Source organism: Astyanax mexicanus, chromosome 2, assembly GCF_023375975.1.
Source record: "Astyanax mexicanus isolate ESR-SI-001 chromosome 2, AstMex3_surface, whole genome shotgun sequence".
Taxonomy (NCBI): Eukaryota; Metazoa; Chordata; class Actinopteri; order Characiformes; family Acestrorhamphidae; genus Astyanax; species Astyanax mexicanus.
In genome coordinates, this window is record NC_064409.1 from 44571758 (window position 1) to 44594466 (window position 22709).

General features: G+C 38.5%; 1 protein-coding gene across 4 annotated transcripts; it reads left to right on the forward strand.

Moving 5' to 3' along the window:
• Positions 1-1859: 1859 nt before the first annotated feature.
• On the forward strand, positions 1860-20751 carry ptdss2 (phosphatidylserine synthase 2). Of its 4 annotated transcripts, none has more exons than XM_049474348.1 (13): positions 1860-2257; positions 2296-3037; positions 5762-5863; positions 7074-7156; positions 9205-9272; positions 11125-11259; positions 11351-11401; positions 11935-12048; positions 12163-12281; positions 14145-14259; positions 14757-14902; positions 15421-15606; positions 17770-20751. In XM_049474348.1, exons 2-13 carry the CDS (start codon positions 2838-2840, stop codon positions 17921-17923), a joined length of 1473 nt encoding a protein of 490 aa, XP_049330305.1. In that variant the 5' UTR covers positions 1860-2257; positions 2296-2837; the 3' UTR covers positions 17924-20751. The 4 variants fall into 4 exon arrangements, with proteins under 4 accessions (XP_049330305.1, XP_049330304.1, XP_049330306.1 ...); XM_049474347.1 differs by having other exon boundaries at positions 2315-3037; XM_049474349.1 differs by having other exon boundaries at positions 2334-3037.
• Positions 20752-22709: the final 1958 nt, after the last annotated feature.

A 22709-nucleotide genomic window follows, 5' to 3' on the forward strand; every position in this document is an offset into this window, starting at 1 on the left:
ACATAAAAAATGTTGTTCATGTGACCACAGAAGAGTTTTGTATTATGATAAAAGGCATTGTCTTTAAATAATACAGCATTACCTTGCATTTGTGGGTTGCCCAGTGATTTCTGGGAGCATTCCCAGGCCAATGCAGTTATTTCTAGTACAGAATCATACCTGTGTATAATGCACTGGTGCCTGAGGTCCTGTAGATCACCAGCATCCAATATTGGTCATTGGCCTTGGTCCTTGTGCGCACAGAAATTTCTCTAGATTCCTAAAATCTTATAATGATATTAGGTTGAACATTCTTCCACAATTTGTTAGACACATTTTTCACAGATTAGTGACCCCCCCACTCTGCCTCACTGAAATGCTTTATTAATTAGTAATTTTTTAATTAGTTTGTTATTTTATTAGTATTACTTTTCTAGCCTTTTTGTTGTTCATGTCCCAACCTTTTCGTGATTCATTGCTGCCCTCAACTTCTAAACTTGTTGAGTTATTGTTTTTCATGAAATGATACAATTCTCACATTCAACATGTGATATGTACAGTGTTGTACAGTGTTCACTCTGTAAATCGCTCTCTTATCTCAGTCTGTTTTTTCTTCTATTTGATCTGTCCACATACTCTCTTGTATTCTCGTGTTATTGTTACTCTTGTTGATTGTAGTGTGTTTTCTATGTACCCTGTAATGTAAGCGTCTTTGGGTTCTTGATAAAGCGCTATATAAAAATAAAGAATTATTATATGTGTTCTGTGTTCTATTGTAAATAAAATATTGGTTTATGAGATTTGCAAATCTTTTCACTCTGTTGTATTTACATATATTTACATTTTACACAGCATCCCAGTTTAAATTTGAATTTGGGTTGTAAACACAAATCCCATATAAACCCTAAAACATCTTGGGAGCACTCCTGTGCCACAAAATCATGATATTACTTTGTGCATTAACTTCAGATTGGTTAGTGTGTTGCATTTTTTTCTGGCTTGTGTGAAGCCCATAAGGTTAATATAAAACCAGCCTCAATACGGTGCACCACCAAGGTGAACCTGTTTAGACTCTTGGTTTACATTGTTGTGGGTTTGACGCTCAAGTGAAATGTAGTTTCACAGCTTTCAAAAATAACCAAATCTTGCATTATACTGATTAAGTCCTTAAGACGTGGGATGAGTATATCACATTAATGAACGAAATGATACAAGTTCGGGAGTTGTCCGGCTTTCCTTTTTCAGTTGTTTTGATGCTATGCCTAATTATTGTGTCAAAGGAGATTTAAAAATTGTGTAAAATTCCTTCATTTTAACCCATTAAGCATTTCATTTACATATATTAAACATCATGAGAGTGTAGGTGTGCTGGGTTAGTCCTTGAGATAAAACTAGCTCATTTTAAATGTGTATTTTCTGCCCCTACAACTTTGTTCCAACCAGCTTTAAAAGCTTAACATAAGTGTATTACGTTCCATATAACTACCTCTGACCTGATAAATACAAGTTAGGAAACAGTTATGTTTGTATTCTACATCTGGACTTAACCTTAAAATATTTACAGCCCTGAATCCACAGTAAGAAAAAAAACATGAATGAGCTGCTCACTGAATTGAATCTGATTTAATTTTGTTCAATTTTATTTTAGGTTCTTACCTGCGCTAATAATAATAATTTTATATATATATTTTTTTAAATGTTAAGACATTGTTAAAGAGCTAAAACACTTTTCCCGCATAAATCCTCTCGAAGGTGTGGACGGTCTGCGTATTTGCAGCGCACTGCGCTCTGCTTCAACTCTCCCACGTGCTTTGCATAAGGGAAGTGACGTTAAACCGCGCGACCTCGCGGTGTGTAGAGATTTTTTTTTCTCCCTCAGAGAAATCAAAGGCACGCGTGCTCCGCGCGGTGTGTGAGTGTGCGCGCGCGCGAGTCTGACTGTGTCTGTGTGTGAGTGTAGGTTCTCCAGACTGAGCTCTGAGGCGCGGTGTGAGTGTCCTGACAGATCAGACAGAGGAGTGAGTGAGTGAGTGAGTCATGTTAGGTCCTCTAGTGAGGAGTGTGTGTTGAGTATTGTGAGAATGTGTTGAGGTTGTGTGTTGAGTATGTTGTAGTGAGGGATGAGGTTGTGCAGGTTGTGTTGAGGCTGTGTTTTTGAGGTTGAGAGTTTTGTGTTGAGGTTAATTGTTGTGTTAAAGTTGTGTTATGAGGTTGTTTGTGTTAAGGTTGAGTGTTATGAGGTTGTGTGTGTGTTATGAGGTTGTGTGTGTGTTATGAGGTTGTGTGTGTGTTATGAGGCTGTGTGTGTGTTATGAGGCTGTGTGTGTGTTATGAGGCTGTGTGTGTGTTATGAGGCTGTGTGTGTGTTATGAGGCTGTGTGTGTTATGAGGTTGTGTGTGTTGTGGGGTTGCTTTGTGTTGAGGTTGTTTGTTGTGTGTGCAGATTATTGTGTTGAGGTTTAGTGTTATGAGGTTGCGTGTTGAAGTTTGAGTGTTATATTGTGTGTATTGTGTTGTATTGTGTTTCTGTAGTGAGGGATGTGAGGGTTCTCTCTCTCTCTCTCTCTCTCTCTCTCTCTCTCTCTCTCTCTCGGGGTTGAGGAGGAGGAGGAGTGCTGGAGCAGCAGCAGCTCTGTGAGGAGACCGAGTTCACAGTAATATATAGATCAGTGCGGGCTGAGCCGCTCTGAGAGGAGAGCGCTGGCCGGACCAGGAGCGCGGCTCTCGTTCTCAGATCAGTCCGCTAACCGCTGAACCAGAAGCGCCGCCTGTCCGGAGCTCCTCTGTGGACTCTGTGCTTCGCCCAAAGACAGGCTCGTATCTCCGCTGTATCTGGGAGCTCTCGCAGCTGCAGCGCCATGGCCAAGGCGGAGTCGAAGCGGGGCGGCTCGGCGCTGCTGATCGCCGGTAGATCCGGCGCAGAGGAGCAGGTGAACGGCGCGGCCGAGCCGGCTGTCCCCGGGCTCAGAGCTGCCAAAGCGGCGCACACACGAGAGGCCTCGGGCCGCCGGAGCACCGAGTGCGAAGTGTTTGATGACGGGACCAATACGTTTTTCTGGTGAGTAAATTAGACCAAATTAACTTCAGCTGATCGCTTCTGTCAGTCTTAAGCGAGTAACGAGGAAAACTGATAGACAGTGCAGTGTCAGAGGCTAGACAGAGGAAAGACGAGCGTGGAGGAGACCTGCTCTGCACAGCACAGCTGACAGGCGAGGAGACCTAGTGACAGGAGCTGATAAAGTAAATCAGGTGTGCTGACTGAAAATGAAAAGAACGCCTGTATAATTAATGCTGAATAAACTAGGGGTGTCAACTCTTCTTGGCCCTAAACTCTGTATAGTTTCATCGTATCATTACCTAGTTATGAAGTTCTTCATGAGCTTATTTTTTCCTTACTGGTCGTGTGAGGCTCATTATTATGTGTGCCTCCAAGAATAAGATTGAAAAAAAGAAAACCTGGGTAGAACATTTACCAAATATGTAGTTTTCCAAGGATTTGGGTTAAAGAACACAGCATTTTACACACAAACACCAGTGTATTCAGGGCGTTGATTAAATATGGGTCGGGGAGGACTACTCCCCTGCTTCAGACACACCTGCTGGAAGTAATGAATTCATAAGGCTTTTCCTTAGCTGAATTGAGTATGTTGGAGCAGGAAAACAACACAGCATGCATGGCTAAGGTACTTCAGGACCAATATTTTGGGCCAGTGAATTTCTGTACTTTTCTCTGCATAAGCATTTGCAGAAGCCTTACTGGGGAGTTGAGTGATTATTACAGAGAGGGATGAATAATGCATAATTTGTCCCGATTGACTGTTTAACTTATTACCAGTACAAATGTAGTAAAGCCTGATGTATTTATTGACCTTACACTAAGCAATATGTGCAGGGTTGAATTCCCTTTTACAGCCCTGAGATGGGAGCAGTAGACTCATGTGAGGGAGTTGTTGAGAGGCAGTAAGCCGTAGGAGTATCCCGGGTCTGCCTCGGGGAGCATTAGAGCATTCCGGCTTTGCTTTGGCTTTTCTGCCATCCTGTCTCCTCAGCAGAAAGAGCAAGCTCAGATCCATTAAAGACCTTAAGCTTGACAGATGTAGCATAGCATAGGCAGGGTGGGGGGCAGGGAGTGGGGTGAGTGCAATGATGAATGGAGTATAAAATTGTCTTACAGAGTCTTATAGGTTGAATTGCTTATGTTATGAGTTACTTTTAGTCTCCCGGGCTCAGATGACAAAAAGTTTTCGGAAATGTTTAAAAACACAATTATCATATGATTGTGATGAGGCATTTATAAAACAGCTATGCCTGACAAGTTCTACAAGCTCTTTTTTTTATTGATGTGTGAAAAACAAAACTGTATGGCTGCTTTCACTGTGTGTGACTTAATCATTGCCTCTAAGGGCCCTCACCAGATTAACAGGTTATGGGGTGAGGAAAACCTTTTGGTTTCGTGCCACTGTTGCGTCATTCAAGCAGTACACCTGTGCTGAATACAGAGAGAGCTCAAACCAGTGAGGTTTCCAACCTCTCACACTCACACTTTGGTTTATTATATTTAACTCTGTCTAAAATAAAAGACTTTGCTAAATGTTTAAGATTTGTGGACATAGTGGGACACACTATGTCCTCTCGGGGTACCCCGGACTTTTATTATTGAGTGAGGTTTTCTATACTCTTGTTCACATATATGGACTTGATTATGTTAAATACCCTACCCCCATTGACACATTTTAGAATAATCAGACAAAGCAGTCTGATTAAATAGACATGCATTTGACTATCTAGTGTAAATGCATGTAGCTTAAACCAGAATACAGAGTACAGTCCAGTAATTAGTTGCAACCCGGTGTAAACTGTGGCAGAAATCCAGCTTAAAACCTTACTCCAGTTACTACCCACACAGATGCCTCAGTAGTTGTTGGGGTCAACTTGTGTGTCCATTTTTTGTAGATTGGGGAAATGCGCAACTTGAAAAAACAGATTGTTGAGTTTTAGTACGGCCCTGTTCAGCTCAGAGGGGCAGTTCGTCAGCATCTCAGTCCTGATGCTGTGGTGATCACAAGTAGAGTGCATCTACTAATCCTTTAATTTAGTAATCAAGTGGGTTTTAATGTTTCTTTGCCAACTCTAAACATTGTTATTTATCATGGATTTATTTTTTATTTGGTGTGCATTTTTGGATGGAGTTTCTTTGAATGCGAAGTAAGTTTGCTGTGTCTTCTTTAATCTAAATTGACATGCTAAATTTATTTGTGTATATAAAAAAAAAATATATATATATATATATATATATATATTTGTATTAGTTTGCAGGACTGCCCAGATTTCTTTGTTTTGTGAACCCTTTTTAAGAACGCATTAATTTAGCAGGGAGAGAATAGTGGAAGTTGTGTCATTGAGACAATGACTGCACTGATGGAGGAGAGGTCTATGTCGATAGTGGCATAGAACCTACCAGGAGTTGTCTTTTTGGATCCTACAGGTAGGGCTGCAAGTCTGACTAAGTCAAGGGAAACATCTTTGTTCTCCTGCCATTTTTAGGCAGGTGATTGGCTCCTGGCAGGGTTGAGTGCTGGAAAGATGTAGAGTTGGTGGATATGGTTGGCAAGCTCCTTTGAATGTTTTATATACATTTTTTATTCTTGTTGTCTGATATATTTTCTATTTATTTTAGAGGTCTTTATATTCTTCCAAAATTCAGTTTCGTCACATGTTAGCTTTAGCTGTTTCAGGTCTTAACTAACAAAATGTTCAATTTCCCTCGGTCTTTTCTCTGCAGGAGAGCACACACCCTGACTGTGTTGTTCATACTGACATGTGCTTTGGTTTACGTGACCCTGCTGGAGGAGACCCCACAGGACACGGCCTACAACACTAAAAGGTACGTTTGTGTGTGTTTAAGCATGGAGCCATGTGTGTTTGTGTGTATATAAATACTAACCCTGTTGAAGGGCATATTAGTGTAAACACCAATATGCCAGCGTGAACCTGACCTGAAGGTCAGCATGAACCTGACCTGGAGGGCATCATTCGGCCTAATTAGGTTGGATGCTTTTTTCTGAATGTTGGTTAGCAGAATACAGTACTATCTCTTGTATTCTCCATGCTCTTACACTCCACAGCATTAGCTTAGTAATGCCCTTTACTGTAGGCGGAGCCGCAAGGTGGAGTGCACGGAAATAGGCTGCGTGTGTGCGGTGGGGCGGGGTTGAGTGTTCTCATTAGAATGTGGCTGTTGCTTAACAGGATTATGTGTGGTCAGCGTCTGCTGTAGATTACTGAGTTCAAGGGAGTGTGGCATCAAACAGGACCCATGAGCTGAAGTCTGTCTTATGTGGTGGTTATTTTGATTGTTTTATGGGTAGTTTTATACAGTAGGAGAGACATGCAGACAGTCAGGATTTGCACTTGGTGCTATATGATAACAGAAAAACTAAATTTTTAAATTTAGTAATTAGGTAAATTGGGTAAATCATGAACAATTAACAAATCAAAATCAAAACAGATTTATTGTTTCGTCAGAGTATAGGTGTACAGGTGAGTGCAAAACTTGGGTGAAGGTTCCCACTATTAAAGAGAACAAATTTTTAACATAAAGTAGAATAAGTAAAACAAGATAGAAAATACATAATTAGCTTAAACAACATACACAATAACTTACAATATAGGCATAATAACTTAGAATAATAACTTAAAATAGAACACTATAGACATAATAATATCTTCGTTTACCATGAAATCCCATATATTCATATGTCCACAAACCCCTGGATCTACAACCATTCTCTTAAGGGAAGTATTAGTATTAATTGACAAGTGAGTTTTTACTCTATACTCAATGGAAAATAGACATTACATACATTAACTAGATGGTTATGCCATAGTCAGGTATAAAAATACCCTTGCTTCTCTTGCCATCACTCAGTCATAGCTTTACATATTCAGGCTTATTATATAATTATTATATTGTAATACAATAAGGAATAATCATAATACTGTATTCCCTATGATGAATTAATGTGATGAGCAAAATAAAAAGACATTAGCAGATAAAAATAATAAAAAGCAGTAATGTGTTTATTCTGTTTCAGAGGAATTGTGGCGAGCATTCTGGTGTTCCTTTGCTTTGGAGTGACACAAGCCAAAGACGGTCCTTTCTCACGACCACATCCAGGTAAGAGCATTTCTGTGAAAGTCTACACTTTTTTTTGTCCCAGCCATCTGATATACTATTCTAGCTGTATTTTCTGTAGAGTCTGATGCTGGTGTTGTGGAAAGCTTTCAGTGTAATCATAATGGGCGCTTGGATCAATAAAACCAGCACGCACAAATAGAAACATGCCTGTAGAAAGCCCTTCTATAAATAGGGCTGTTTCACCACAGATTAATGTGAGAATTTGTTTAATTGTAGCAAAGGGGTATGTATTTGCACACATTTGCTTGTTGGGAAGGAGAGAATCTTTGCAGAGTGAGGGAGGGGTTCAGTGTGAAATGGCAGGAAGAGAGCTATGCTGAGACATTGCTAAAATTCCCTGCATTTTCATAGAGGTTTGTCATCGTTTCTGTTTGTGAAACAGACAACAGAGCTTCTGTTATAAGATTATTAAACATGTTGTTTGCATGTTTACAGTGGAGCCTTTTTGCTGGGGGGTGTTACCAGCGCTTATTCAATTTTTTGAGAAATAAAATAGAGATTTAAGTAGTTTTATTTTTCCTGTCCCCTGGTTTTCAGTATTCTGTCAGAATAATTACATTATTGATTTACTGCACACTGAATAGACATGACTTTAGTAGTTTTTGCTTACCTCATGAATGAGCTGGTATGTTTAAAAGTACTTTTGTTTTATTTATTTTTATATACTCTAAACTCAAAGTCTGAGTATTCTTAATAATTAAAACTTCATTGCTCTTTAAATGGTTTAATTTGTATTGTTTTTAGGAGTGGAAGCAAATATTGATATATTGATCTATTGTGATTTTGTTTTTTTTATACTGTTTAGATTTTTTTTTTTGGAAACACAGTATTTTTAAGATGGCATGTAGTTTACATGCAATGATTGGTGGCAGACAGTGCTTTTTTTCGTGTTGTGTTTAAGCCCCAACTCTTATATTCATATATTCTGTCATTAGATAAATATGTATTGAATCATCACCTCTGCATCGTGAAACATATTGTATCTTGCGAATACACAGTCCTACTAGTTATGTTGTTAGATATATTATTGTTTTAATATCAGTGACAAAAATGTGTATTTAACATGACACCAATATTGTTTATCGCAATAATTTGTGGGACAATTTGTTGTCCATAAAAATACAGTTACCTTGACAGGCCTTCATAGTGTTATACCACAAAGATAGATCCCACTGGCAATAGTTTTGGCTTAAACGTAAACATTTCATGCCAAACTATACAATGAAGTATGTTAGTAATTAATGAAGTATGAAGGACACTCTGACATTAGGAATGTCAGTAATCCTTTGAAAGCAGACTCCCTCTTCCTGCCAGACAAGTTCGTACTGCTGCCCTTCTGAACGTCCTCTAACTTAATGAATGTTTTTGAGAGACTCTTGAATGACGAGTTACTCCAGGGTGATGCGTCTTTTTTCCGATCAGCCCCATTGTTGTAACTAGACGAACATGGGCAGGGCAGTGAAGTTGCGGAGTGGTTGGGTCACCTTCAAGAACCTCTTCTTGCTAATTGCACAACTGCAGACCCAGTATAGGCATGGTCTACACTGAGCTGTGTGTTTTCCAGCTATTGAGCTCCTGATTTGGGGCTGAGGTGGGGGCTTGTTGGGTGATGAGTGGAACTGTGGCCCTCTTGGGGCCACAATAAGGATTTCCTTTATTAGAGCTGAAGCCAGTAACGTGGCAACAGAGCAACATGGGAAGAAATACCAACTCTAGAGGAAAGAGAAAGACTCTCAGATTTAGACAAGAGGGGCCAGGAGCTGAAAGGATTGAGGCATATGTTGAGAAAGACTGTTGTATTGAAATCTCAGTGAGCATTGAATTATTTCTGTTTCCAAACACATGCCTTTTATGCAGATAAGATTTTATCACTGCAGATATGATCTACTGCAATATCTCTATCACATTTTTAGTTTAAATATTATGAATAGTCATTTTATCTGTCAAGACAAACAATGGACCTTAGAGAGAGTGAGCACATACAAGATTAAAATTGTTAATAGTGTGACTGCCTTCTTCTCTTTCAGCATATTGGCGTTTCTGGCTCTGTGTCAGTGTGGTCTACGAGCTCTTTCTTATTTTCATCCTTTTCCAAGTAGGTCTAAATACATGTGTTTCAACATGCATATCATTCAAATCTAATGTGCACTGCTGCTAGGGGTTTGTGAAGCCAATACAAAATATATTTGACATACTTTGACAATATTGGGTAAATATGCAAATACAGTAGCTTATAAAATAAAATTAAAACATTTTTCACAACATTTTACCATAACTTATCAAAAGTCCATGAACCTATGCATTTAATAATGCATTCTGGGTGTTTAATATTGGGGCAAAATTAATAAAACGGGCTGGATATTCTGTGCCACTTTTATACACCATGGTAAATGAAGTTTTTAGAAACACTAAAAAATCTTCAAACTTTAGTATCAAGAGAACATACACAGTGTTACAGATGTACAAAATATAATGCCATTGAATTTATTGGGCCCTAGACATTGCACACATTTCAGTGTGATTATTGTGCACTCTGCATTGATGCTGATGGAACAATTTATTGTGCAGCCCTACTGTGAAAGATTATTCATCTTACCTATAACCCAGTTATATGAGGCAACATCATTATAGTGCAAGGAGGAAACTGCTACTCTCCAAAAGGAATGCAGCTGTTCATCAGAGGTTACTTAAGATCAAATGGACAATCCATAAACTGACTAAAAGAGTTCCCAATCATGTTTTTCATTATTATGTTTGACCATATTAATTACAACTGTTGGTGGCATTATCATGGTTTGTGTCTGCTTTGCTACATTGGATGTAGTATGTCGAACATTGTCGTAGTATTTGTCTGTAAACTGTCGTTTAACTCTAAGTGGGTCATGCAGCGAGACCCTTAGTACACTAATAAATCTACAGAGAAATGGTTAAAGCAGAAAGACATTTGGATTATTGTATGAGCTTAGATGATCAGTGCAAAAAAGACAGGATGTGGACGGACTGGGTTGATTGGGAATTTCAAAAAAAAGAAACATTCCTTCAACCAGTTGTGCAGGCCTGATTACCATTTACTGGAAAGTTATTGCTGCTCAAGTGGGGTTTGATTCATGTACTAAGAGCAAAGGTTTACAAACTATTTTCCATCCTATTTAATTGTATGGAGTTTTAAGTTTTGAAAAATCTAATTGGTCTAATCAGTGAAATAAATCTAATCAGTGTAATAATTTTAAGTATTTGAACTATAATGATTATTTGAACATCGTTTTTTTTTAAGACTAAGTTTTAAGTTTTAAGCTCCGTGTGACAATAGGTGAGCTCCGCGCTACAGTTAAAAAGCTCCAAGCGACAGTGCTCTTACTGTCCCAAAGATTCACAGCCCTAGTACATAGTGTAAGTAAATTATATATGTGACTGTTTCATAGGCAGTTGTACCAATCCCTTAACTCTGTACTGTATTTAAAATAATGTTCTGTCTCTGTTTGCACTTCAAGCATAGTCTTAATATGACTGGTTATGGTTATGCATAGTTAAATTATAAAAAAATTAGGAGAAAAAACACAAACCATAGTCTTAATATGACTGATTATGGTTTGCACTTATTGTTTGCACTATATAAGACCTAGAAAAGTTTTCTTTTTATTTTTTATTCTTATTCTTATTTCTATTTCTTATAGAATCATTTGTGAGAGAAACCAGTCTGTTAAGTGTGCGTTATATGATTTTGTCAAATAAAACTGTAGTTTTCAAGCCATTTTTCATTTTTGACGTTTTCTTTAAAATTTTATTTTTAAATCTCGTCTCGTTCTCGTGAACCCAGTATCGTGTCTCGTCTCGTCTCATGATATTAGTGTCTCGTCACACCCCTATTATTTTTATTTAATATACAAAATTTTGTCCATATCCTGAAGCTCTTATACTTATATTTATTATGTGACATATTATTGCAGACTGTGCAGGATGGGCGACTCTTTATGAAGTACATTGACCCAAAACTGGGGGTTCCTCTGCCAGAGAGAGACTATGGAGGAAATTGTCTCATCTATGACCCTGGGAACACTACAGATCCCTTCCACAACATCTGGGTATAAATCCTCCCCTCAAACTCATACATACTGTGTATACACATAGATACACATAGTATTGTGCTGTAAGGTGCTGTTGTTTTTATTGCAGGATAAGATGGATGGTTTTGTTCCTGCCCATTTTCTTGGCTGGTATATTAAGGTGTGTGAGCTTCTCTTTATTTTCCGTCATGTGTTGTCAGTTAGAGTTTGACTGCAGGGTAAAAGCTGTGTTTGTTGTCTCATATTGGTTTCCACAGTACACAGACAGCCAGTCTGTAGTCTATTGTTCCTAAAAAGTTAAAACAGTTTGTTGTAGGAGTTAAACAGGTGAGCAGTTAAAGTCTCAAATAACTTAAACACATGAATGAATGCACAGATTTGCTATGTAAGTTCTTTGGATTATTTTATAAGCTAATCGACTAAACTCTCAATGATTTCAGCTTGTCGCTATATGTCAGCATGGTAAAACATGAAACATATTTTCAACAACACCTAATTACTGTCAATAAATAACTCTTTATTAGGACTAGCCAGTATATCCTAAATAGAACTTGAAAAATGTTATATAGATTAAAGCGCACTAGATGTAGGCTCCAATAAAGTTTTGGTATTTATGTGCATGTATGTGTGTGTCTTGTATGAATTTCTTTCTCTCTGAGTTTTTCAATTATGTCTTTCTTTTTTTTCCCCCAGACACTGATGATCAGAGACTGGTGGATGTGTATGATCATTAGTGTGATGTTTGAGTTTTTGGAATACAGTCTAGAGCACCAGTTACCAAACTTCTCAGAGTGCTGGTGGGACCATGTGAGTCTTCCTTCTCGCACTTTCTGTCACTACTGCATCATGCCCTATAAAACAGTGTTTTTCATGTCTAATTCACATGTCCCTCTTTCTCATCTCTTTCTCTCTCTTTTATAGTGGATTATGGATGTTCTGGTGTGTAATGGTTTGGGTATATACTGTGGCATGAAGACGCTCGGCTGGCTTTCTATGAAGCCGTACCAGTGGCAGGGACTGTGGAACATTCACACATACAAGTAAAAATTTACTGATTTAAATCTAATTACTAGGCCTGTCAAAATAATTACATTATCAACTTATCACACAGTGTGTACATAATCTACATAAGTTTGTCTTTTGTGTTTGCTTAGTGAGATAAACACATTAATGGGAATGAGTCAGCATGTAACTTTGTGTACTTTGTGTTTAATTACAATTCTAATGTCTATTTTTATTTATATAATAATTGCTCATTGAAAGTAAAGTATAAATGCCTCATAATACCTCTTTATTATCATTTTAATCTAGACATAAATGATACTACTGTCATGTTAGAATTAATTACTTCTGGCAGAATATATTGTCCAAAGAAATTGGTTATCGTGACGGGCCTCATGAATACAGTACTGTAATGATTTTAATGTGTCTGTTCTGGGTGGGCTGTGGACTGAGCAGTTCTCCTGTAGTTCTCAGTGGTGTCCTTGTTTGTTCAGTCTTAATTACATTTGGCACAATAGAGTGCTCTCTGTTGTGTGTGGTCTTTATGGTAGCTGCTCCCCAAGTGTTAAGACTGCAATATCACAGGGCTACTTATTTGTCTCCAGGGAGAACACGCTGTGTCCAATGTGGTTTTCCAAGTCTCCGAATGAACATCTGTGCCTGGCAGTACAAACTGTACATGTTTGTGCCATTAGTTTTGGCAACTCTGACTTCTGGCACAGTTGAAGAAGTAGAGTCTGCCTTGCCAAAAGTCAGAGTTTTGACCTCAGTAGTGACCTCAAAGTCAGAATGACCCAAGTATTAGAACAAGGTTTTCACATAGCTCATGAGAGATAGCAGATTCTCTGGGAGGCACATCACTTACGCCTTTCAAGAAATATATTACAGCTCTTTGGTGTGAACATGCTTTTCTGCCCTTGGACTTTGATCATATAGCTGTGTGGATCTCAGCTGTTCCAGTAAACCAATCAGCATTTAGTATCCTTTAATGAAAGCTTAGAGTAATACCCTCCCTTTTAGAGATTTGTGCACTGGTTTCTTTGCGGTTTGACCTTGTAGGCTTTGGGCTGCCATTCTTTTGTGAAAGTCCATTTAAGTGCATCGCTTATCTGATACCAGTTGTATATTATCTGATTAAATCTTTTGTTGAATGATATTGTTTAAATGTTCTACAAATACAGCCAAACCCTATGGAAACTGTATGGTTAGTTCGAACCACATAGCTCATAGGTCCGAAATGACACTGCAGAGAATGCAATGCAGAGTTTCATTTGCATGGATATGTGTAGCTTTCTTGGAATATGCTATGTTTAGTCAATATTTTCTAATTTAAATAAACAGTCCTTAAGTTTTTTTATTATTGAAAAACTGGAGACGGGAAAGGACAAAATATTCTAATAATAAATAGCATCAGTATGCTTCTGCTGATTCCTGCAAATCCAGATATATTCATTCTGAAAACAGTGTGGTCTGGTAGGTTTTTCTGGTTGTCTGTGCAAATATGCTGCTACTAATGCTGCTAATACAAGAACTACTGTGAACATGGATATATCAGAACAGTAAACTCAAGTCATAATCTGCTCATTTTTGCATAATTTAATCAAAGAAACAAAAATAGAACTGGTAAGAGCTGGCAAGCTCACTGAAGTCCTTACTGAAAGCCACCAGAATTATCTGTTCTGAAAGGAAACCACCCCACAATGCATGTTTTAAATTACTCTTCCACATTCTTCACGCAATTACACATTCTCACCAGAGAAGTCCTCAAAAGGCTCTGTTCATTTAAGGTGTAATGTAATACAATTCATATAATGAATTTAGATTTGTTTACTTTTATCTGACTGTTTGCAATGTCTTGACCCCTGTAAAAAATGCATGTGCATCTGTGTGTTTTTTAACAGGGGCAAGATCAAGCGCATTGCATTCCAGTTTACCCCATACAGCTGGGTAAAGTTTGAATGGCGGCCAGCATCGAACCTTAGAAGATGGCTGGCAGTGTTGGGAATCATCTTTATGGTAAGTGCTTTGTTGTCTGTGTGTTTACTTGTCTTTTTGCTTTCGGTCATTTTAGCAGGTTTTCTTATATGTTATTAGTTCAAATATAAACCAGTTTCAACACCCGGACTGTCTGCTTGCAACATGCACAATTACTGCCAGCACAGCAGTTGCAGCAAATACATTAGGGAAAGTTTACTGGACATACACCGTTCTCTCATTCCTGCAGCACAGTAACATGATCTGTTTCACACCCAAATAAAGAAAAAAATAATATATATATAATGTCATCTCAGTTCCTCCTTGCTGCTTTCTTTGGACTTGATAGAACTCTAATGACATTTTATGATAATGTAATTTTAGGATATTGTACAGGTTGCCCCTGACGAAAGTCTTAGACAATAGAATGAATTGGGTGTATAGACGGGTAATGAGGTTCTTAAAAAATAATGAATAAATATGAATTATTTATTTAAACATTTAAATATTAATGCATATTTCCATCTTTTTCTCTGTAGTTCCTGCTGGCTGAGTTGAATACATTCTATTTGAAGTTTGTGTTATGGATGCCTCCAGAACATTACCTGGTGCTGCTGCGACTAGTGTTCTTTGTTAACGTTGGTGGAGTGGCCATGAGGGAAATCTACGACTTCATGGATGACCCGTCAGTCATGATTTTTTTTTTCTTTTAATTGCAGAAACTGTTTTCTTTTTAGTATTTCTTCATAAGGGATACGTTTGTGTGCTCACATGCATGATTAGGATGGGAGGGAGGAGCTCTAACACTTACTGGACGTTTTTTGCTCATTTAAATCATTTTTTGAGTCTGGAATGGTAGTGTCCATTGTAACCACACTACTAAAATGCTCCCTGGATATTTGAGTATACTTTATATGTAACCTACTCAAGAAATACTACTACTTACTTTATGTAAGGGATTATATTTAAATATTTATATGGAATGTCATTACGACAACTACTAAACCTGATCATTAAGTGATTAAGATTTATTCTGAAAGTGTAAACTTTTATTGGGATTTACAATTTCAATGGTTCACATTTTCTGTAGAAAAAATTGTGTAGACTGTTTTAGTGATGCTGCTCATTCTGTGATATTGTCTGCTTGTAGTTGTTGGCAAAAATCTTAAAGGCTCAAATTCTGTATGTGTGAACCTGCTTTAGGAAATTCCATAAGAAGCTGGGTCAGCAGGCGTGGCTGGTGGCGGCCATCACAGTGACGGAATTCCTGATTGTGGTGAAGTACGACCCCAAAACCATTACGCTCCCGATTCCTTTCTTTGTCACACAGTGCTGGATTTTGGGCATTCTTCTCATCTTCACCTGGACGCTATGGCGCTTCTTCATCCGGTAAGTGTGTGAAGAATTGAGGCACTCTGCTCTCTACTGTGATATGTGGGTGATATGGACAGTGCACATTATGGAAGAGCAGCAACACACATGCACATTTATATCGCTTTCTGTTTTACCCTGTGTTTTTATTTTGAGTAATAATCGGGTCATATGCAGTGTTGTAGTTGTGCTTGTTTGTTTTTGGTTTTCTTTGGCGGCTGATGTGCACTGTGCTGCTGTTGTGTGCACTGCGGCGGTGTGTGCTGAGCTGATAGTGTCTCTCTCTCCCCTGTGTGTGTGTCAGCGGTATTGTCCATGTGCAGTGAGAGAGAGAGGTAGGTGTAGAGTGAGAGCTGACTGCTGTGCTGACTTCACCTTTATCTGTCATTCTCATCCGGCTGCTCCTCCTCCTGCATGCTCCCCCTACTCCAAACAATACACTTATTCAGCATTTTCTTTAATTTTTTGGGTTGTTTTAGCTCTCTCATACTCTCGTACATCCTCTTGTGTGATTTTTCTTTTCATACTCTTCTCGTTTTTTCTCTTTTACCCGTGTCTTCATTCTCTTTATCATGTTCTTGCTCTTTTACTCTGTTTAGTCGGGGTTCCATCCAGTCATAGGAAACTGGCAGCATGGAAAGATTTGACTTATTCTGCTTTTAGCATAAGCTTCTGTACAGGCTTATACAGTCTTTATGGATGTCAGCACACATCTGGGAGTGAAAAATGCACCATACAGTTTTGGACATCAGTACGGAGAATTTTTTTCAGACTTTGAGTTCAACATGTCGCTGTCTTGTCTAAAGCAATCTTTGAAAGCTGTGTCATGATCAGACCATCTGTATGGCCAGTTGTTTAATCATCAGCCGCTCGTGCCAACTGATAAGGGAATCACCAGTGCTTCATACGAGCTGCTGCAGAGTATAGGCTAGTGAGGAAACATAACAGGTAATTGCTATGTATACACTATATATTTAGCAGAAGTTTGCAAATTGAATCAGATTTGGCTATTTTATACCACAGGTCCCTTCTCCTCAAAAAACTTTATTCTCAATTGTATAAAATATGAAATAAAAATAAAAAATGCAGAATTTACTTAATTTAAGTTTTATTTATATATAAGTATCTAGCAATCAGAACTAACAACGCAGTTTCAGTGCTGATTTCATTAAAAATATCTTGCATATAATTAACCTGAATTTAACTTTTTTTTTTTTTACTTAATATGTTAAAATTATAAAATTGATAAAGAATTGAAACAGCTTAAAATAAATTCACAGTACTGCCCACTATGAAATAACTAACCTCTCTCAACAGGATAAGCGGGCTTGTAGGTAACTGCACTTCTCTTTTTAAAATATAACTAAATCTTTGCTGAGAACAAATAAATAAAAAAAAAGATTTCTTTTTTTAAAAATTGGATATGATGAAGCAAACATTTATCCTGTTTTTTTTCAGTTCATAGGTTTAAAACTAAAGATTTGGCCAACCTATATGTCAACTTGCTAGATTGTAGTGGTTTGCTGTGTTTAATGTTGTAAAATGCAAAATTTGCAAAGCTCATATTTTTGTTATTTTACGCTTTTGTTCTCATCATAGTCTTTCCTTTTTCTCTCTCTCTCATATATTTACTCTAATAATGCTCTTACTCTTTATTATTATATTTAATTTAATTTATCTTGTGCTCTTCATATATCCTACTTTTACTTTCTCTCACTCAGTCATGCTCTTGCTTCTACTCTTGCTGTCTTTCTTATGGGTTCTCTCTGATTCATTGAGGTGCACACTTTATTGCTAACTCACTTTCTGTAATTCTTAGTGCTTACTCCTGCTCTTACTTGCACTCTTTTTCTTTCGTGTGCATTCACTGTTCTTGGTCTTTTGTCTTTCATAATGCCTCTCTCCTTCTTCCTCTCTCACCCACACATCTTCTCCCTGAGCAGAAGTGGCACTTGTTTGAAAACTGGTACCCACTCCCTTTACCTGTCAGTTGGGCTGTTGTCTGACGTTCAGATTGAAGCCCCACCCAGACGGCACAAACCCATTCCCCCTCATTTTCAGAGCTTTGTTACCATGATGATGAGGTCTTGGGCTAAATTGACACCATGACTGAAAAACTGCTTCTGACCTTTTGTTTGTTTAAAAGTGACACATAAGTGACAGCATGCCCTGTGTTTTCAGTGACATCACACTCCGTTACAAAGAGACACGAAGACGTAAACAGGAGAATTCAGTGGAGCGGGAGAAGCCCCCTGGCAACGGAAATCCTGCGACAGCTTCAGGACGCAGCAAACTGAATGGCAACACGGACTCTGTACGGCATCGGAAGCCTTGAGGACAGGCATTGGTGTTACACTGCACAGTCGTCACATACACACACACTGAACACTGTATGTGTTGTTTATTGTTTTTTTTTTCCTGTTCGAGTGTGTGTGTCTGTCTGCCTGTCTTCCTGTGACTGTCTGAACCATTCCAATGCTGACTTGCTGTTAAACACACACACAGGACTGGTGGTGATGGGTGCCAATCGTTAGTTTGTTAGTTTAACCAAACTAAGGGAATATGAAGATAAATGTACAAAAGTTAACGATAATTTGATCTTTTTTTTTTTTTTTGAGCGCATGTAAATTGGTCAAATCCGTCAAATGCTGTATGCTGCCTCAGGCACGCACAGCATGACTACTCTGGATAGGTGTGTGTGTGTGTGTGTGTGTATATGTTTGTGTGAGAGAGGGGAGAGAGAGCGATGAGAACATACTGTTCCTTTAGTTGCCTTATAGTCCATTTTGACTGGACTATTCACACATGCTCATAAATGTGACTTCAGTTCCAGGGTTAGGAGGAGTTTTGGAGTTTTTTTTGATTTTCCATAGTTTTTTCTTTTTGCTGCTATGCAATGAGACACTAGAGTAAGTAGAATTGAACTCTATACACATATTCTCATGGGTTAGGCTTTAACTCTAAAGATCTCTGTGCTGGAGTACTGCTGTTACACAGCTTAATATGCTGGAACACACACACACACACAAAAAACACTCTTCGACAGCAGGATTGCTCTGTTTTACACTGCGTTAAACAGGGAACACTATTCTCTCAGGAGAAAAAACTTTTTTTTTTGTTCCATTAGGTATTTATCCTCCGGAGTTAAGCAGGATAGTGTGTGCTTCAGCTACGTAGCATTTATTTCACTAAGTAAACTGACAGAGGTATAGGCACTAGCTATAGTTAGCTACCGGTAATATCAGTTCCCAGCACACATGCACATATGTATATATGTATGTATGCATGTATGTATGTTTTTGTATGAACACCTTGTTTCAGCTTTCATTTATTGTCTATCAGCTCCACCGATGATAAAGGAACACTTTGTAGTTCTATAATTACAGCCTGTAGTCCTTCTCTTTCTCTGTACACTTTATTATCCGCCTTTTACCCTGTTGTTTAATCATCAGGACGGTGGTGGTCATTCTTAGCACTGCAGTGAAGCTGGCATGGTGGTGGTGTGTTGTGCTGGTACGAGTGGTCAGACACAGCCGTGCTGCTGGTGTTTTTAAACACTGCTGGACTGAGAATAGATATCATACATAAAATACCCGGCCATCAGCATCCTGTGGGTAGCATGCTTTAACCACTGATGAAGGACAAGAGGATGACTACATAAACTAGTTTACGCAGTGCTTAAAAACTCCAGCAGTACTGCTGTGTCTGATCCACTTGTACCAGAGCAACACACTGTACTAACACACAACCACCATTCCAGTGTCACTACAGTACTAAGAATGACCCACTGACTAAAAAATAAACCTGTTCGTATTGTAGTGTATGTAGAGAAACAGAAGACTACGTCTGTTAATACAGAACTACAAATTGTCATGTTTGGTAAGTGAAGCTGATTAGACGGACATTGAGTGTAGAAAGAAGTTGATCAGAATATTCTAATATGAATCTGTCATATATAGTTGGTGTCACACAAAACTCTTGTCTCTGTGTTTGCCATTGATCACTTTTTGCCATCTACACATTGTGTCAAAACATCTTGATTAAGGACCAATAGAAATGCTTAATTGAAATGTAATGTAAAGATGCCATTTTGTAGATACATTTTTTTTGTGTGACAGCAACAGTATACATACAAGATACATACATGTAGATAGATATGCAAGCAGACTTGGAGAAGAGGACAATCACTCTGAACTGACTGAACAGATTGTCAACCTGCTTGGACCAAACGTGGGAGAGGAGGAGGGGGTCAGTCCACTTTATACGCTATCAATCTGTTAAAGCCAAACTCTGCCCCCCCCTCTCCCCAACTACTCCTGTAAGCCATTAACATTACAAAGTTCTCCATACGTTTATGCCAATGATGTCTGCTTGCACTTTGTGCTTTGTGTGTATGATGACTAAACTCAGTGGGAACTTGAGTCAGCTCTCGTTCCTGGCTGAGGGAGTGTTAAATAGCCTCAATTTTTGACTGCGTAAGAGAATATTTCATATAGACTGTTTTAGTTTTAGCTAGTCACACAGCTGCACAGTCAGTGGACCAACATTTACAAGATGGTGCTAGATGATAGATGAAAATTAAACACTGTTGCGTCATGTAAACAGTTCCGTACAGCGAACGCCGGAACCATTCGGGTTTCACTGTATTCCAGCATGAAAGTTATGGAAAGTTAAAGATTTTATAGGTCAATGACTGGTGAAGCAGGGTTCTACCTGCTGTGTAGAGGAAACGTTTTCATCTCAATATCTGTGGTGATTTGAAATTAAGTCTCTAGTTGTTGGAAGGGTCAGGGCTATACAAGAATTTTGTATAAATGCCCTACATACCCTCCCTTTATTCTGCTGTACCAGTGCGTGATGGTGTCAATGTGTGTATTTTAAAGGTTAGGGGAAATGTTAAAACTGTCCAGGACTGCCTCATGTGATGTAGAACACGCTGATGCCATTATAATCTTACTGTGAATGTAAACTTATGACCTAGATGTTTGCAGAACAGGGCTGTTGGTGCCCTCCATGCAAAATTTTACTACATATGTACTGAGTTTATGTATTATGCTAGGTATATGTTTTCTGGATGTAAGTAAGTGGCAAAAAATGTTGACATTCTTATCAGTTATTTGTTCAGTATTATTTTTTGTTTTAAAAATACATTTTGCTCTCTGACATTTTGGTTTACTGACCTGATTAATTCTTTAACCAATGACATTGCTTTTGGTGTGTATGTATGTGTGTGAGCATGAGGGTGTGTATGAGACAGTGGGTTGTAGCTACATAACAATTTAAGATTTCAACCTGAGTTTATACCATGTAAAATGGACTAAGCTGATGTGCCTTTGAGTGAGGTGCGTAAAGGATTAAGTAAGCAAGGTCCTTTATACTGATTTGATGTGAAATGCTTCATTCTAGAAGATCTTACTAATGACTGTAGAAAACTTGGACACTGTGCTTTCATTCTGTAGAAATAATGCTGAAATTGTCCAGCATCTTAACAAATTTGCAACCAAAGTCTATGCACTAGTGACCAGAGGCGGACACAGACTGTCTTACTTATTTGGTAGATCCACCCACTACAGCCCAAACAAGCAGAAGAAAAGCAGATTTTCGTCAGGATATCCAGTTTATCCAGTGAGTGTAATGTTTCAGTAGAAGTGCAGTTTTTTATTTTAGTATGAAACTTTTAAGATTTCAATCAAATCAAAACAGTTTCAGAGCACAGCTCTGTTCATTCTGTTTGCTGCTGAGACAAACCTGTTCTGTCACTGATACTTGTGGGGACATGTGGAGCTACACATACTGCAGACAGACAGCAGAGGTGATACTTATAGTGGCTTTAATTTTTGTTGCAAAATGCAGTCCATGGTTTATACAGTTGTTAGTCAGAATATTTCACAGCTTTACTAACATGCAGACATTTGAGGTGCCTCTAAAAGCTACGTAACAAAACCTATACTTTACACTTTTTTATCCATTCATGGCTGAGTAAAACATTTATATAATTTCAGGATTTTTTCAGATTTACTACTATTTGACCATTATTATAATTTAGATATATAGTCAGATCAAAAAAGTATTTGGTACAGTGACACAATTTTCTAAATTTCGCAGTTAAAGCAATATTTTTGTTCAGCTTGGATTAAAGCTGAAAGTCTACAATTCAGTTACACTAAACATTCTGATCCAATAAAGGGGTGTATGGATGCAATGTTACACAAATTGTCACTGTCTTAATAGTTACAGACCTGATGTCTTTTACCAGCACTATAAAGAAAATCTTAAATTAGTAATTCTTTTAGTAACTTGGTTTACCTCAAACTGCTCTGAACGACCTTGTTTAATTTTAATTCTGAAAAATCTTTGGAGTTCCCTTTTTAACTCTGATGCTCCAGGACTGTAAACTGTCAGCTCGTTTTCACATCTGACCCACAAGAACTGCTTACAGAGGAGAACACGATAGATAGATAGATAGATAGATGTTAATGTAAATAATTAAGTGGTGGAGTAAAAAGTCCATGTGGTGTGACTGAGTTAAACTCAGTCAGTAGCAGCATCCCGTCCCCGATGGGAGGAGTTAAAGAGTCTGATGGCTCTCAGAATGAAGGATTTTCTGAGTCTGTCTGTTGTGCAGCTCTGTGACAGCAGTCTGCCACTGAACACACTCCTCTGCTTCATGATGGTGGTGTGAAGTGGGTGACTATCATTTTTCATGATAGAAAGCAGTTTATCCAAAGTCCTTCTCTCAGCTATTGTAACCAGAGAGTCCAGCTCCATTCCAACCACTGCCCCGGCCCTCCTGACCAGCTTGTCCAGCCGTGATGCATCTCTCCTCTTCATGTTGCCTCCCCAGCACACCACAGCATAGAAGAGAATGCTGGCCACGATTGATTGGTAGAACATCTGCAGAAGCTTCTTACAGATGTTAAAGGACCGCAGTCTCCTCAAGAAATAGAGCCGGCTCTGTCCCTTCCTGTACAGGGTGTCTGTATTTGTTGACCAATCCAGTTTGTTGTCCAGCTGCAGACCAAGGTACTTGAAGAAGAGGTAGGGAGGTGTCCAGTGGGGCAGAGGCTGAGGTTGCTGAGATAGCAGGACAGACAGAAGCAGGTGAGGATGAAACAGGGCAA

What these genes read in the sequence shown, in the direction of transcription:
- ptdss2 (XM_049474348.1), top strand. Translation starts at nt 2,838, where the DNA reads ATGGCCAAGGCGGAGTCGAAGCGGGGCGGCTCGGCGCTGCTGATCGCC. An exon ending in TTATTTTCATCCTTTTCCAA is followed by an intron (nt 9,273 to 11,124) that starts GTAGGTCTAAAT and finishes ATATTATTGCAG; the next exon opens with ACTGTGCAGGATGGGCGACT. An exon ending in TGTTGGGAATCATCTTTATG is followed by an intron (nt 14,260 to 14,756) that starts GTAAGTGCTTTG and finishes TTTTCTCTGTAG; the next exon opens with TTCCTGCTGGCTGAGTTGAA.